The sequence below is a fragment of the Jaculus jaculus genome, chromosome 10 (genome assembly GCF_020740685.1).
Source record: "Jaculus jaculus isolate mJacJac1 chromosome 10, mJacJac1.mat.Y.cur, whole genome shotgun sequence".
Classification (NCBI taxonomy): Eukaryota; Metazoa; Chordata; class Mammalia; order Rodentia; family Dipodidae; genus Jaculus; species Jaculus jaculus.
The window spans coordinates 48,484,768-48,500,742 of NC_059111.1; the positions used below are offsets into that span (position 1 = coordinate 48,484,768).

General features: G+C 40.8%; 1 protein-coding gene across 1 annotated transcript; it reads left to right on the forward strand.

The window, feature by feature from the left end:
- Window positions 1–2,002: 2,002 nt before the first annotated feature.
- Window positions 2,003–2,228, forward strand: LOC101602914 (ATP synthase membrane subunit e). Its single transcript, XM_012949614.2, is given in 2 exon segments — window positions 2,003–2,096; window positions 2,099–2,228. Coding segments are annotated over 2 exon segments (213 nt in total). The 3' UTR covers window positions 2,218–2,228.
- The last annotated feature ends 13,747 nt before the right edge of the window (window positions 2,229–15,975 follow it).

The window sequence follows — 15,975 nt, forward strand, 5'->3', positions numbered from 1 at the left end:
AAATCTTGAATATCTAAAATAGTACTGAGCAACAAAAATAAGGCTGGTGGTATCACCATACCTGATTTTAACCTATACTGTAGAGCCATAGTAAGAAAAACAGCATGGTACTGGCACAAAAACAGACATGTAGATCAGTGGAACAGAATAGAGGACCCAGATGTAAGTCCAGGTAGCTATAGCCACCTTATATTCAATAAAAATGCCAAAAATATTCATTGGAGAAAAGACAGCCTCTTCATCAAATGGTGTTGGGAAAACTGGATATATATCTGTAGAAGGATGAAAATAGTCTCTTCTCTCTCTCCATGCACAAGAATTAAGTCCAAATGGATTAAAGACCTTAACATCAGTCCTGAATCTCTGAAACTGCTACAGGAAAAATTAGGGGAAACCCTTCAACATATTGGTCTTGGCAAAGACTTTCTGAATACAACCCCAATTGCTCAGGCAATAAAACCACAGATTAATCACTGGGACCTCATGACATTACAATGATTTTGCACTGCAAAGGACACAGTGAAAAAAGCAAAGAGGCAACCTACAGAATGGGAAAAAATCTTCGCCAGCTATATACCTGATAGAGGATTAATATCTAGGATATACACAGAACCCTAATGGTTAAATAATAAGGAATCAAACAAGCCAATCAAAAACTGGGCTATGGAGCTAAATAGAGCATTCTCAAAGGAAGAAATACAAATGGCTTATAAGCATCTAAAAAAATGTCCTACGTCACTAGTCATCAGGGAAATGCAGATTAAAACTGCATTGAGATTCCATCTCACTCCTGTCAGATTGGCCACCATCATGAAAACAAATGATCATAAACGTTGGTGGGGATGTGGAAAAACAGGAACCCTTCTACACTGCTGGTGGGAATGCAATCTGGTCCAGCCAGTGTGGTAATCAGTGTGGAGGTTCCTAAAACAGCTAAAGATTGATCTACCATATGACCCAGCTATAGCACTCCTAGGCATATATCCTAAAGACTCATCTTATTTCCTTAGAAGTACGTGCTCAACCATGTTTATTGCTGTTCAATTTATAATAGCTGGGAAATGGAACCAGCCAAGATGTCCCTCAACTGATGAGTGGATAATGAAGGTGAGGCACATTTATACAATGGCGTTCTACTCAGCAGTAAAGAAAAATGAAGTTATGAAACTTGCAGAAAAATGGATGGATTTGGAAAGGATTATACTAAATGAGGTAACCCAGGCCCAGAAAGCCAAGCACCACATGTTCTCCCTCGTATGTGGATCCTAGCTACAGATGGTTGGGCTTCTGCGTGAGAAGGAAAATACTTACTAGCAGAGGCCAGTAAGTTAAAAAGGAGATATAAAGGGAAGAGAAAGGAAGGAATGAGGGTACTTAATAGGTTGGTATTTTATATATGTAACTACAATGATTTTGATGGGGAGGTAATATGATGGAGAATGGAATTTCAAAGGGGAAAGTATGGGGTGGGGGGTAGGGTATTACCATGGGATATTTTTTATAATCATGGAAAATGTTAATAAAAATTGTGAAACGGAAAACAATAAAGAATAATTGGGGAAATGAGTAAGAGTGCTACTTTCTTGGTGAACCAGGTACCAGCACAAGGGTGAACTAGATAGACACAGAGAGCACTCAACTCCTACCAAATCAGATATCCAGATACACAGAGGCTCCCAATACCTCATCACTGAAGTAGACCTAAAATTAACCCAAGGTAGTTCAGGGAAATTTGTGGAAGAGGGCATAGAAAGAATGTCACAACCACACATTGGGTCATGATACATAGAGACATTGCCTCCTACCCATAACTGATGGCTAACCACAATGCAAAACCCATATTCCCCAATGAGGAGGGTCCTTGCCCTGGGAGGAGGACAGGGAGGAGGCTAACAATGGTACCAACTTCACTGTATACACTGAGTACAAAACTAATAAAAAACAGTTTAAGATTTATTATTATTTTTTTAAGTAGAAACATAAGGTGAAGGTAATGGACAAGATGGTGTGGCCGGTGCAGATCTCTCTGCTCCTGAAGCTCGGCCAATACTCTGCCCTGGTCCTCAGCATGGCCTACAGTGCCAAGCACTACAGTTACAAAAACCCCTGGCAGAAGAGGAGAGGAGGGTAACAGCTGAGGACAAGAAGAGGCAGGAAGAACTGAAACAGATTGAGAGAGTACTGGCAGAAGCTCAACATGACAGAATATTAAAGTGAGGTGCCAGCAGACTTACTGTTCTTCCGACCCTGTGGATGCATAAAACTTTGGTTTGTGGAAAAAAAAAAAAAGTAGAACGATCTTTCGCAGAATATAACACTATTATTTCCTCCATGCAGATGCTAATACTGAAACACAGCATTGAAGTCAGGGTTAACTAGAACTGATATTTTAAATTTTTTTTTAATTGATTTATTTGAGAGCAACAGACACAGAGAGAAAGACAGAGAGGGAGAGAGAGAGAATGGGCGCGCCAGGGCTTCCAGCCACTGCAAACGAACTCCAGACGCGTGCCGGGGTCCTTAGGCTTCACAGGCAAGCGCTTAACCGCCAAGCCATCTCTTCAGCCCAAGAACTGATGTTTTTAAAAGTAAAACTATTAGAAAATTTGACCTTTCAATACCTTTTAATAATAGATTTTACATATGTTTGAAAAACTATCACTACTAGATAACAAGCCTTGAGAAGTACAAAGAAATAAGGAAAGAATATGTAGAAATAAAAACTATAATAACTATAATAAAAATTATAATTAGGACCATCAGAAATCGGGATTGACCAGGGCGACACCAGGACTATAGGGAAAAGAGGAAAAGAGTCAACCTCAACAGCACAGACTTTACTGGAATATAAAAAGGATCAGACTTCTCTCACAGGAAATAAGAATGGCGCCCCCTTGAGTAGGCAATTGGGGATTTTAAGGAGTTGGTCTTTAGGACAGCCCAAGATGGGGGCAGGGGAGGTAGGGTTAAACAAACTTTAGGTTGTCTCTATCCAGTGTTTACTATTCTTGGTGAGTGAATAATGAGAAGACAGAGCCTCTTCTTTTGTTTACTGCTGACCTGCTAGGAGGGGATTAGAGCTGTTTCCCAGGTTGTCTGATAACTCCCAGTCTTTCTATTTAAACTTGTAAGTTTTATGATACAAAAGAATTTTCCAGCAAGGTCAGTGATTCATAAATGCTTAATTCCAGACGCTGAAGAAAGAACAGGCAGGGTTGCCTAAAGTCTCTGACTTTTTCCTGCTGACCAAAGGGATGATGTCAGGGCTGGTGGTTGTCTCCCAGGTCTGGATCTAGGCAAGGTTCTCCTTTGAGTTTGGGAAGCTTTGGCTTTTGATGCCTTGTGTCTGCCTTCCCCTTCCCCTTCTCTCTCTCTCTCTCTCTCTCTCTCTCTCTCTCTCTCTCGATCTCTCTCTCTCTCTCTCTTTTTCTTCTTCTTTCTCCAACTCCCCCCCCACCTCTTTTTTCAATGTCAGCCATATGAGAAGGACAGAAGGCAAAAAACAAATTACTGTGGGTGATTTGTCATGAGTTTGGGCATGTAGGGAGGGTTGAGGTACATTATTTTACAGAATTGATCTCTTGTTTGATGAATCAGAGTAGACAATTGAGCAGACAAGGGAACTGTGATTATGATGAGAATACTGATCAAAGGACCTATTAAAGAGCATAACCATGGAAACCATTTTCCTAAACCTGACCAAAAGTTGCTCTCATGGATTTTGTTAACCTCTTCTTTTATTTTGTCTATCTTTTGTTGAATAATATTGAAATTGTCTGTAATATTGAAGCAGCACATTCCAGAGGATTGTTGGCAGCCAATATGATGCTTCAGTAAAATAATAATAATAAAAAAGCAATAGTGGCTCTAATTTTTAATATTGAGGTTTGAAGTTCTTTCAGTTCTTGGTTAATTTCTGCCAGAGCTCATGTTGTGAGATTAGCAGTTTTGATAAAAATGCAGGCCAATTTAGACACTTCCTTTTGTATCTCTGCCACAAGGCCTGGAATGGGCAAGATCAAGACTGTTGGGATTGCTACCTGTCTGGGATCTAAGAAGATTAATCTGTTATCACAGTTGGAGGGCAGACTCCGGGTATTGTACTGAGGAGAGGTTAGAGATGGCAGTAAGGGGAAGATCTATCCAATGAACCAGATCCAGAGAAGTTAGCAGGTAGGGCTTGAAAGGCTGTTTTATTGCAGAGGAAGACCATTTTCCAGTGGACAAGGGAGATGTTTTATTCAATAGAACAAGTAGGAAGTGGTTGAGGGTGTTTAAGAGGTGATGGGGGGAGTATAAGTGATACATAGGCAATGTTATTCGAAAATTAGGGTGACTGGAAGTGCTGATTCTGTGCAGAGCACAGGATGCTCTTGGTTTTTTCTCCAGTAACATTAACATATTTATTATATTTAACAGATAGATCCATGAGATTATTAGTTAACAGTTGGTGGACTGAGTTTTTTAAGCAAAAAGAATGTTTTTTTTCATGGTATAAATGCCAACTGAACCCAGAAGTTTTGAGTATTTAAAGACTCCAAGGAGCTCATAGAGATGCTTACATTCAAGGTAGCCTTTGAATAGACAGTAATTGTAGGGGCTCCTTTCTTTAAGTTTGGTACAAGTGTACTGTCCTGAATCTGGAGGGTGGGCTGGAGTCTAATAGATACCAAAATTTATATTGTTTCTTTAAGACTGATCTGTGAGATTTTTCCATGGGCCTTGTGTGAGACCCTCACAGAATATTTCTTTATTAGATTTATAGCATCTAATAAGGCCAATTATAATGCCACAGCATGAAAAGGTACAGTTTATTATTAGGGGGATCCTATGATTGCTGGTCCTATTTAGGCTGCAGAGGGGATATATGTGTCTACTGTATCATAAGCATGAGTGACAATACCATTATTAGGGACATAGTAACAGTATGAGGGGCAATAAGCCTGTTATGTTTCATCTCTAGGAGGAGTTAAAGACTGGATGACACCGAGAAAAATTACTATAAGGAAGTATACCCAGAGTAGGAGTGTTAAGAGGCCTTTGTAGTATGAGATCAATCTTTAGAAATTAACAATTATTAGTCCTGTTGATAAGAGAATTATACCGTGAGAAGGGGTGGCAGGTCATCCCATGGGCTCTTAGGGGAAGAGGAGGAAGTATAAAACAATGGTAAAGAACTGGATCTTTTCCAGCAAAACCAGGGTTCTTCTATAGCATCTACAAGCTCATCAAATGTGATCAGCCAGGGTATCAACCATAGGTCTTCCTGTATATGATTCAGGAACAGATGGAATTTTTGGATAGTGGGTGCCCTCTGGCAGGTCTGTTTTTTGTTTTTTATTGACAACTTCCACAATTATAGACAATAAGCTGTGATAATTCCCTCCCTCCCCACTTTTTCCTTTGCAGCTCCACTCTCCACCTATCCCCTCCCCTTCTCAATCAGCCTCTCCTTTATTTTGATGTCATCATCTTTTTCTCCTATTATGATGGTCTTTCATAGGTTGTGTCAGGCAGTGTGAGGTCATGGATATCCAGGCCATTTTGTGTCTGGAAGAGTGCATTGTAAGCAGTCCTACTCTTCCTTTGGCTCTTACATTCTTTCTGCCACCTCTTCAACAATGGACCCTGAGACTTGGAAGATGTGATAGAGATATTTCAGTATTGAGCACACCTCTGTCACTTCTTCTCAGCACTATGGTGCCCTTTGAGTCATCCCAACATCACTACCATCTGAAAAGAGAAGCTTCTCTAACCGAATGTGAGAGTAGGGCTGGAGGGATGGCTTAGCAGTTAAGTGCTTGCCTGTGAAGCCAAAGGACCCCCGTTGGAGGCTTGATTCCCCAGGACCCACGTTAGCCAGATGCACAAGGGGGCACATGCATCTGGAATTTATCTGCAGTGGCTGGAAGCCCTGGTGCACCTATTCTTTCTCTCTCTCTCTCTCTCTCTCTCTCTCTCTCTGCCTCATTCTCTGTCTGTCACTCTCAAATAAATAAATAAAAATAAACCAAAAAAAATTTTTTTAAAGTGAGAGTAGCCTTAATACATGGGTATGAACATTAAAAGAAGTACTCACTGGGCAGTTTAATAAGCATAGTATATACATTTAGCCAGACACCAGCAGATGTTACAAATCTAGGGCTCATGACTACCCCTCTTGTAGGTTTTCAGGGTCAGGGATGTATTCCCTCCCATGGAGCAGGTCTTTAGTTCAATTAGAAAGCAGTTGGTTTCCCCCATAACAGACATATCACTATTGTAGCCATTGGCTTATTTGGCTTACATGTCCAAATTTAAGGAAGTGTTCACTGTCATTTATCTCCACTGGTTATTTCTCTTTCTCCCATGGAACTGCATATAGCATAGCTTTTTCCAGCTTTCTGTCAGCTGGTCTACATGGAGGAGGTTTTCAGCTCAGTTCCAGCAAGATTTCTCAGTGACTTTGTAGCCCAAGTATGTGGAGTCTTCAGCAATAGGGTCTTACTATCTGTTCCTGATGGGAAACCGAGAGCCTCAACAATGGCCTGCAATGTTTGAGGACATCAGGGAACTCCCTGGCCAACAACTGGAAGGTATGCTATCACTGGCACTGAAAATTTTCTAGCAACAATCTATGGCTTTTGGGTTTGCCATGGTCCAAAAAGGTAGATTTCCATATTACTGATTCTTACCCTCTTAGATTTTGGTTAGCATCCCCCGCCCCCACATTTCCTTTATTCAATCTTTTCCCCTGACCTCATAGGTCTTTCAACCCCCATTAATCTGTTCCTGTACTTACATACATATAATACCATCCTTGTTAGTGTCCTTTCCCTCCCTTTCTATTCCCTTTATATCCCCTTTCTAGCTTACTAGCCTCTACTACTGAGTTTTATTCCTACTCAGTAGAATTTTTTAAAAGTTACCCATATTTATGAGGTCTCATGTTATTCTCTATAATGTGTGTGTGTGTGTGTGTGTGTGTGATGTCATAGCTATATCTATTTATCTATATGTAGATAGATGGATGACAAGTTATACATATACATATACATATACATATGTATGTATATATATATATATATATATATATATATATAGAGAGAGAGAGAGAGAGAGAGAGAGAGAGAGAGAGAGAGAGATTGAGAGAGAGAGAGAGACTTGCTACTGCAAACAAACTCCAGACACATATGCCACTGTATACATCTGGCTTTTTACAGGTACTAGGGAACTGATGTAAGTACTCAGGCTTTGCAAAAAAAAGTGCCTTTAAATGCTGAGTCATTTTTCTGATCCCTTCTATGAGCTTTTTTTCTTTTTTTTTTTTATTTTTTTTTTTATTTTTTTCTTTTTTTTTTTTTTTTTTTTTTTTTTTTTTATTTTTTTTTTTTTTTTTTTTTTTTTTTGTTAAGGCAAACCCAACAGACTAGGCTTTTGTTTATGTGAGAGAGCATGGGGGGGGGGAGGGAGAGAATTGGCATGCCAGGACCTCCATAAACTGAAATTGAACTCCAGATACTTATGCCCCCCTATATCCATGTGCAACCTTGTACACTTGTGTCACCTTTTGCATCTGGCTTATGTGGGCTCTCGACAGTCAAACATGAGTCCACCTTAATTGCTAAGTCATCTCACCAGCCCCCCTGTACTAGCTTTGTAAAGAAGTTTAGTGTCTACTATTATCTAAAGTCATCCTCCACTTCTATCATTTTGTTTTTCATTTCATTTGCTAAGCCATTTTTCAGTATTGATTAGTCATTCTGTATCACAATGTAATGCAGTTTGCAAGTTTCCACAATGTATCCTGAGACTTGAAAGGTATGATAGAGATGTTTCAGTGCTAAGCACTCCTCTATCACTTCTCAGCACCATAGTCTTCTGAGTCATCCCAAGGTCACCACCATCTGAAAAGAGAATCTTCTCTAACCAAAAGTAAGAATAGAATTAAATATGTGTATTAACATTAACAGAAGTGCTTGCTAGGCAGTTTGGGAGTGAAGTATATACATTTAGCCAGATACCAGGAGACATTACACCCATAGGGCTCATGACTATCCCTGTTGTAGGTTTCAGAATCAGGCATGTATTCCCTCCCATGGAGTGGTCCTCTAGCCCAATTAGAAAGTGGTTGGTTTTGCCCACAACAGACATGCCACTATTGCACCTATTCACCCGTTTTGCCTAAATTTAAGGTTTTCAGTATCTACTGTTGAGTATTTCCACTAGTGATTTCTCTCTCTCCCATTGAACTACATGCAGGATAGGTTTTTCCAGCTTTCTGTCAGCTGGTCTACATGGAGGAGGTTTTCAGCTCAGCTCCAGCAGGGTTTCTCAGTGACCTTACAGCCCAAGTAGTATGTGGTCTTCAGCAGTAGGGTCTTACTATCTATTCCTGGTGGGAAACTAAGTGCCTTGGTAATATCCTGTAATGTTTTGACAGCATCAGGGACATCCCTGACCAGAATTTCACTGGAATTTCTCTCATCCCTGGTACTGAAAATCTTCTAATAACCATCTATGGCTTTTGTGTGTTCCATTATCCAAAAGAGTAGGTTTCCATATGACTCAATCATACCCTCTTAGATTTTGATTAGCCCTCCTCCTACCTTCTCTTTACTCATTATCATTCTCTTACCTCACTTAGGTCTTTCCACCCCCATTAATCTGTTCTTCCACTTATATATATATACCATACTATTATGTCCCCCCTCCCTCCCTTTCTATTTATTTCATATCCTTTAGCATACTGTTCTCTGCTACTGAGTTTTATTCCAATTCACATAAAAGTTCACTCATTTGTAGCTAGGATGCACATATGAGACAGAACATGTGACAATTGACTTTCTAGGCCTGAGTTACCTCACTAAGTATAATCCTTTCCAGGTCTATGTAGTTCTCTCAAAAATTCAAAATTTCATTTTTATTTACTGCTGAGTAGAACTCAATTGTATAAATTATCCACTCATCAGTTAAGGGACATCTAGGTTTGTTCTATTCCTAGCTATTGTGAATAGAATGACAATAAACATGGTTGAGCAAGAATCTCTAAGGTAGTGAGATGAGTCCTTAGGATATAAGCCCAGGACTGATATAGCTGGGTCATATAGTAAATCTATTTTTAGCTGTCTCAGGAGCCTCCACACTAATTTCCACAATGGCTATACCAGATTGCATGTCCACCAACAGTGTAGAAGAGTTCCTCTTCTTTCCACACCTTCACCAGCATTTATTGTCATAAATGTTGGCTGGGATTTGGAAAAAGAGGAACCCTTCTACACTGTTAGTGGGCATGCAATCTGGTCCAGCCATTGTGGAAATCAGTGTGGAGGTTCCTAAAACAGCTAAAGATTGATATAAAGTAAAGGTAGAGGGAGGGCTAATCAAAATCTGACAGGATATAAATAAATCAAATGGAAGCCGGGTGTGGTGGCGCATGCCTTTAATCCCAGCACTCTGGAGGCAGAGGTAGGAGGATTGCCATGAGTTCAAGGCCACCCTGAGATGACAGAGTTAATTCCAGGTCAGCCTGGATCAGAGTGAGACCCTACCTCAACCCCCCCCAAATAAATAAATAAAATAAAAATAAATAAATAAATCAAATGGAATCCTTCAGTTTTGGACAATGAGACACCTAGGAGCCATAGATAGTTGCTAGAAAATTTTCAGTGCTAGGGATTGGATACCTTCCAGTGAGTTGTTGGCCAGGGAGGTCCTTGATGCCCCCAAAACATTATAGGCCATTGCCCAGGCCCTTGGTTTCCCACCAGGAATAGATGGTAAGACCCTATTGCTGAAGACTCTACATACTTGGGCTGCAAGGACACTGAAAATCCTGCTGGAACTGAGCTGATAACCTCCTCCATGTAGATCAGCTGACAGAAAGATGGAATAAGCCATTCTACATGCAATTCAATGGGAGAAAGATACACCACCAGTGATGATACTCAACAGTGTACACTGCAAGCCTTATAATTGGCCAGCCAGGCCAAATGAGCCAATGGGTGCAATAGTGGCACATCTGTCATGGTGGAAACTAACTGCCCTCCAATTGCACTGGAGGCCCGCTCCATGGGAGGGAACACATCCCTGATACTGAAAACTTAAAACAGGGGTAGTCATGAAGCCTAGGGTTGTAACATCTGCTGAAGTCTGGGTTAGTGTATATTCTATGCTTATCAAACTGCCCAGTAAGCACTTCTCTTAACATTCATACCCTTATATTAATGCTACTCTCACTTTAGATAGAGAATCTTCTATTTTCAGATGGCAGTGACCTTGGGACAACTCAGAAGGTATCATGGTGCTGGAAAGAAGTAACTAGAGTACCAAGTAACATCTCAATCACACCTTCAAGGATCAGGGTCTAATGCGGAAGAGGTGGCAGAAAGAATGTAAGAGCCAAAGGAAGGGTTGAACTCCTTACATCGTGCTCCCTCCAGACAAAATTTGGCCTTGATATCCATGACCTCATAATGCCTGACACTACCTACATAAGACCATCATAAGAGGAGGGAAGGATCATGGCATCCAAATAGAGGAGAGGCTTATTGAGATGGGGAGTGGATGTGATGGAGAAGGGAATTTCAAAGGGGAAAATGGGGGGTGGGGGATATTACCATGGGACATTTTTTATAATCATGGAAAATGTTTAATAAAATTGAGGAAAAAAATAAAATAAAATAAACCCAACATGGCCCAGGGAAATTTTGTGGAAGAGGGGGCAGAAAGAATGCCAGAGCCACATGTTGGGTCATGATATGCAGAGACATTTATCTTACCCATAACTGTGGGCTTACTCCAGAATTCATGACCCATATACCTCAACAAGAAGGGGCCAGGGGTACGGGGTAGGTCAAGGATGAACCTAACAATGGTACCAAATTGACTGTATTCACTAAGTACAAAACTAATTAATAAAAAAATCAGCAAACAGAATACAAGAATGTATCAGAAATGTCATTCACCCCAACAATGTAGGGAGATACAGGGATGATTCACCATACTCAAATTGATAAATGTAATACAGTATATAAATTGACTGAAGGACAAAAAGTCACATGAGCATCTCATTACATGCAGAAAAGCATTTGACAAAATCCAACATCCCTTCATGATAAAAGCTCTACAGACATTGGCAATAGAAGGAACATATCTTAACATAAGGCTATGTATAAAAAACCTATAACCAACCTAATACTAAATGGAGAAAAACTTGAAGCTTTTCCACTAAAACCAGGAAAAAGACAAGGATGTCCACTGTCCCCATTTGTATTTAATATAGTACAGGAAGTCTTTGGGATAGCAGTAAGGCAAGAGATACACATAAAAGGGATACAAATTGAAAAAGAATAGATAAAGTTATCATTATTTGCAAATGATTCTATACATAAGAGACCCTAAAGCCTACCAGCAAACCTTTAGAGCTGATAAATATTTGTATCCATGTATCAGGATACAAAATAAACACTTAAAAATCCGCAGTGTTCTATATTCTAACAAAATATACACAGAGGATGAAATCAGAGAATCACTCTCATCCAATTCCATCCAAAAAATAAATAAATACTTTGCAATAAACTTAATGGAGCAAGTGAATGATATCTATAATGAAAATTTTAAAACACTCAACACATAAATTGCAGAAGACACAAGGAAATGGAAAGATATACCTTGTTCTTGGATTGGAAGAATCAAAGTTGTGAAAATTACAATCTTATCAAAAGCAATCCACATGCTTAATGTAAATTTCCAATGGCATTCTTCATAGACAGAAAAAAGCATCCTAAAATTCATTTGGAAACACAAAACCCCTCTAAATATTTAAATAATTATCTAAAACAATTTTGAGCCACAAAAATAACCCTATATTACAGAGCCATAGCAACAAAAACAGTATGGTACTGGTACCACAAAAACAGACATGTAGATCAATGGAACAGAGTAGGGAACCCACATGTAAGTCCAGGTAGCTACAGCCACTTGGTCTTCTACAAAAATGCCAAAAATAGAGCTGGAGATATGTCTTAGAAGTTAAGTGCTTGCTTGTGAAACCTAAGGACCCTGGTTCGAGGCTCAATTCCCCAGGACCCACGTTAACCAGATACCCAAGGGGGTGCACGCATCTGGAGTTTGTTTGCAGTGGCTGGAGGCCCTGGCATGCCCATTTGCTCACTTTCTCTCTCCCTATCCCTCTTTCTCTTGGTTGTTCTCAAGTAAATAAAATAAACAAAAAGAATTTTTTTAAAAATGCCAAAAATGCTCACTGGAGAAAATACATCCTCTTCTGAAAATGGTGTTTGGAAAAGTAGATATGTATCTGTAGAAGGATGAAAATAGATTCCTATCTCTCTCCATACATAAGAATTAAGTTCAAGTAGATCGAAAACCTTAATATCAGACCCCAAACTCTGGAACTGCTAGGGGATAAAAGTAGAGGAAACCCTTCAACATATTGGTATCGGCAAAGATCTTCTGAATATAAACCCAGTTGTTCAGGAAATAAAATCACTGATCAACCACTGGAACCTTATGAAATTAGAAAGCTTTTGTACACAAAGGACACTATGAATAGAGCAAAGAGGCAACTTACAGAATGGGAGAAAATGTTTGCCAGCTATACATCTGACAGAGGAGTAATATGCAGAATCTACAAAGAACTCCAAAAAAACTAAATAATAAGAGGTCTGTCTTGAGGTGGTCCTATTCAGGTATGAGGGATGTTTAGTGGTTTTTAAAGAGGTAGGGCCTATGAGTTACCTAGAAAGGGAGGAGGAAGGTAAGGGAATGATGGGGCTCTTTTCAAGTGGGTGAAATGGACCCAGGATGAGAAGCTCTGTAGTTTGGCTGCAGTTGGAGATAGTAGGTTGATCTTGTGGGAACCCTGCTATTTTAGAGACAGAGATTGGTGTGTGGAATCTGGGACATAAACCATGTCTCCTATCTCTAAGCTATGAAGAGGAGCCTCTCAGTAGGGGGAGAATGAGGAAGGGTGGTGTTAGTGTGCCTCCACACTTCTGTTCTGAGGAATGGGAGAAGACTAGTAGATAAGGAAGGAAGGAGTAGTAGAGTCTCAGGAGAGAGTCCAGGGGGAATCATGAGCCTCCCATACATGAGTTCAAAGGGGCTGGTCATGGAAGGCTTTTTAGGTAGGGCTTTAAGTTTAATAAACACTAGAAGTAAATGTTTAATCCAATCCCATTTTAGTTCCAGAATTAGCTTTGTGAGGATTCCTTTCATGGTGTGGTTAGTTCTCTAAACATTTCTGGAGGATTGGGGATAGTAGGGAATGTGAAACTTCCAAGGGATCTGTGGTTACCTGGCAAGGTTTTGTGAGATGGAGCAGAAGAATTCTGGACCGTACTGAGGATGGCAAGCACAATCAGGCTACTCTTTCTGAAGTCAATATCTGAGCTACTGTGTTAGTTCTCTTGTTTGTGGTGAGGAAGGGTTCTATCCATCCAGAAAATGTATCTACAAAGCTAAAAGATATTTGTATCATTTAAGAGGAGTCATATGGGTGAAGTATATTTTCCCATCCATGGCATCTGGTGGGTAGAGAATTTAAGGAGTTCAGATATTGGAGTTAGGGTGTACTCCTTGGCAGATATTGCATGAGTCTACAAGAGCTTTGAGAATTTGTCTATCTGAGGGTTGAAGGGAGGTATGGTTTTGAAGGAAATAAAGCAGAGGTTGGTTAGAGGGATGAAATTTAAAAATGCTGATGTGAAAGAATCTCTTGAGCGATTGAGATGGGGTGGAGGTGGATTGGTATGCTAAGAAAGAGGAGGAGGTGGAGCAGAGGTCCAAGTGATTTTGGGGAGCTACCAATTATAAACCAGTCAGGGGATTTGGGTTCATAGATAGATAGAGTGGTCAGTACAGGGGTTGAGGGAGTGATTTAATGTATCAGAATGTAAGGGGGCTTGGGGAGGAGGGCTGTGGGGGCAGGGAGCAGAGTAGCTGGATTGAGGGTTGGACAGGGTTGGAAGGACAGGTTAGGGTCATGGGGGTATTCATCTAGGATTTGGACTTGAGAGGGAGGCAAAACAAGGAAGGCTCAATAGCTGAGGAGATCTTTAAGGGAGTGGAAAGAGTAGATGGTTATGGAGCTATTTAGCGACTTTATTAGCTTTAGGAATGAGTAAAAAGAGGTGGTTTCCAAAACCTGTAGGCAAGTGGGCCAACCTTTGGTGACCAAATCCTATTGTTTGGATAGAAAGTCTACCAGAACGTACATGTCCCCTGCCTGCTGGCATAAGAGTGGTAGGGTCTGGCCCTGGTTAGCATGAAGGAAAAAGAAAAATGGCTTAGAAATATCTGGTCGTTTTAGGGAGGGAGCCCCAGCTAAATCTTGTTTTAGGGCTTTGATGGGAATAGTTAGCATGGCAAGGGTTAGGAGGGGTTCAAGGCAGCCTCTAGTGGCTTTATAGAGGGAATGAGCAATGAGAGAGGAATTAGGTATCCATATGCAGAAGTTAAACAGGCACAGAAGTGACAGGAGTTCCCTTTTGGAGGCAGGCATGGGCAGTCTCAGAGAGTTTGTACCAGATTTGGTGAATGGCTCAAGTCTTGAGAGAGACAGCGAGTAAGAAACATACAGTCTGTTGACAGATCTGACCTTTATCATTTGAGATCCTATAGCCCTAGACAGCAAAGGCATTGAGGAGTTTAGCAGTGTCTGTAATACACATTCCATGGGAGGGACTACATAAGAGAAGATCATATATGTACTATAAGAGATGGCTGGAATGGAGGCTTATGGATGAGAGATTTTGCTGGAAGCCTGACCACTATAGGGGGAACTGTCCCTAAAACCTTGTGGCAGGACTGTCCCAGTTAGTTGCCAAGCTAAAAAGGTGTCTGGGTCCTCCCAAGTCAAAGCAAAAAGAGGTTGTGAGTCTGAGTGTAGGGTATGATTTTAAAAAAGGGTGTCTTTAAGGTCTAGGGAAGTAAAGTGGATTGCAGTAGGCAGGACAGAAGAGCGAGTAAGGGTTAGGGATAGCCAAGTATGTGGGTATAGTTGTCTCTTGTATTTCTAGGGTCCTGGACTTACCATAAAGTTCCATTAGGTTTTTTTAATCCCAAGGATGGGGGTATTGTGAGGGGCTAGAAGTTGCGCCTTTCGGAGGCAGACAACTAAGGGCTTAAGTCCTTGGTAGCAGGTACGGGGTAAGGGCTACTTGTCTTGGGCTACATAGGAGTGACAACTTTTTTTATTTTATTCTATTTTTTAATTAGTTTTCTATTCAGCAAATACAGGCAGTTTTGTACCATTATTAGGCTCATCTGTGGCCTACCACCTCCCTACTGCCCCCTCCTTGTTGATGTACATGGGTCGTGCATTGTGGAGTTAGCCCACAGTTATTGGTACGATAAATGTCTCTGCATACCTTGACCCAATATGTGGCTCTGACATTCTTTCCACCCCCTCTTCCGCAAAATTTCCCTGAGCCATCTTGGGTTCATTTGTGATCTCCTTCAGTGATGAGGTGTTGGGGGCCTCTGAGGCTCTAGCTATCTGATTTGGTAGGAGTTGATTTTTCTCTGTGTTGGTCTCCTTCCCCCTTGTGCTGGTATCCAGTTCATCAAGAAAACAGCACCCTTGCTTGTTTTGTAAGACCCCCCAGAACGAGAACTCCATGCTCTGCCCAGAAATGGCGACACCCCAAATCACTCATGAGAAACGGTCTTGATGCAAACAGCAAGAGGATTTTTATTCCAAGCATGCTGGGGCCCACAGTCGTACACCACACAGGGGTAGAGGACTGCAGAGCCCCGAATGCAGGAATGGGACACTTTTTATAGGGTTTCTAACAAAGCCTGTGCATTAGACCAATCATTTTTTTTTTTTTAACATCAGGAGCCCGCGGGGTGCGAGCCAGTCAGTTTGTGCCACTCCATAGTTTCTAAGCCAATTAGTTTAATTTGTTCAAGCCCCTCGTGGACCAATCAGTCTCCTATGACCTTGGTGGTCAGCATTTGTGCAGGTTCTTG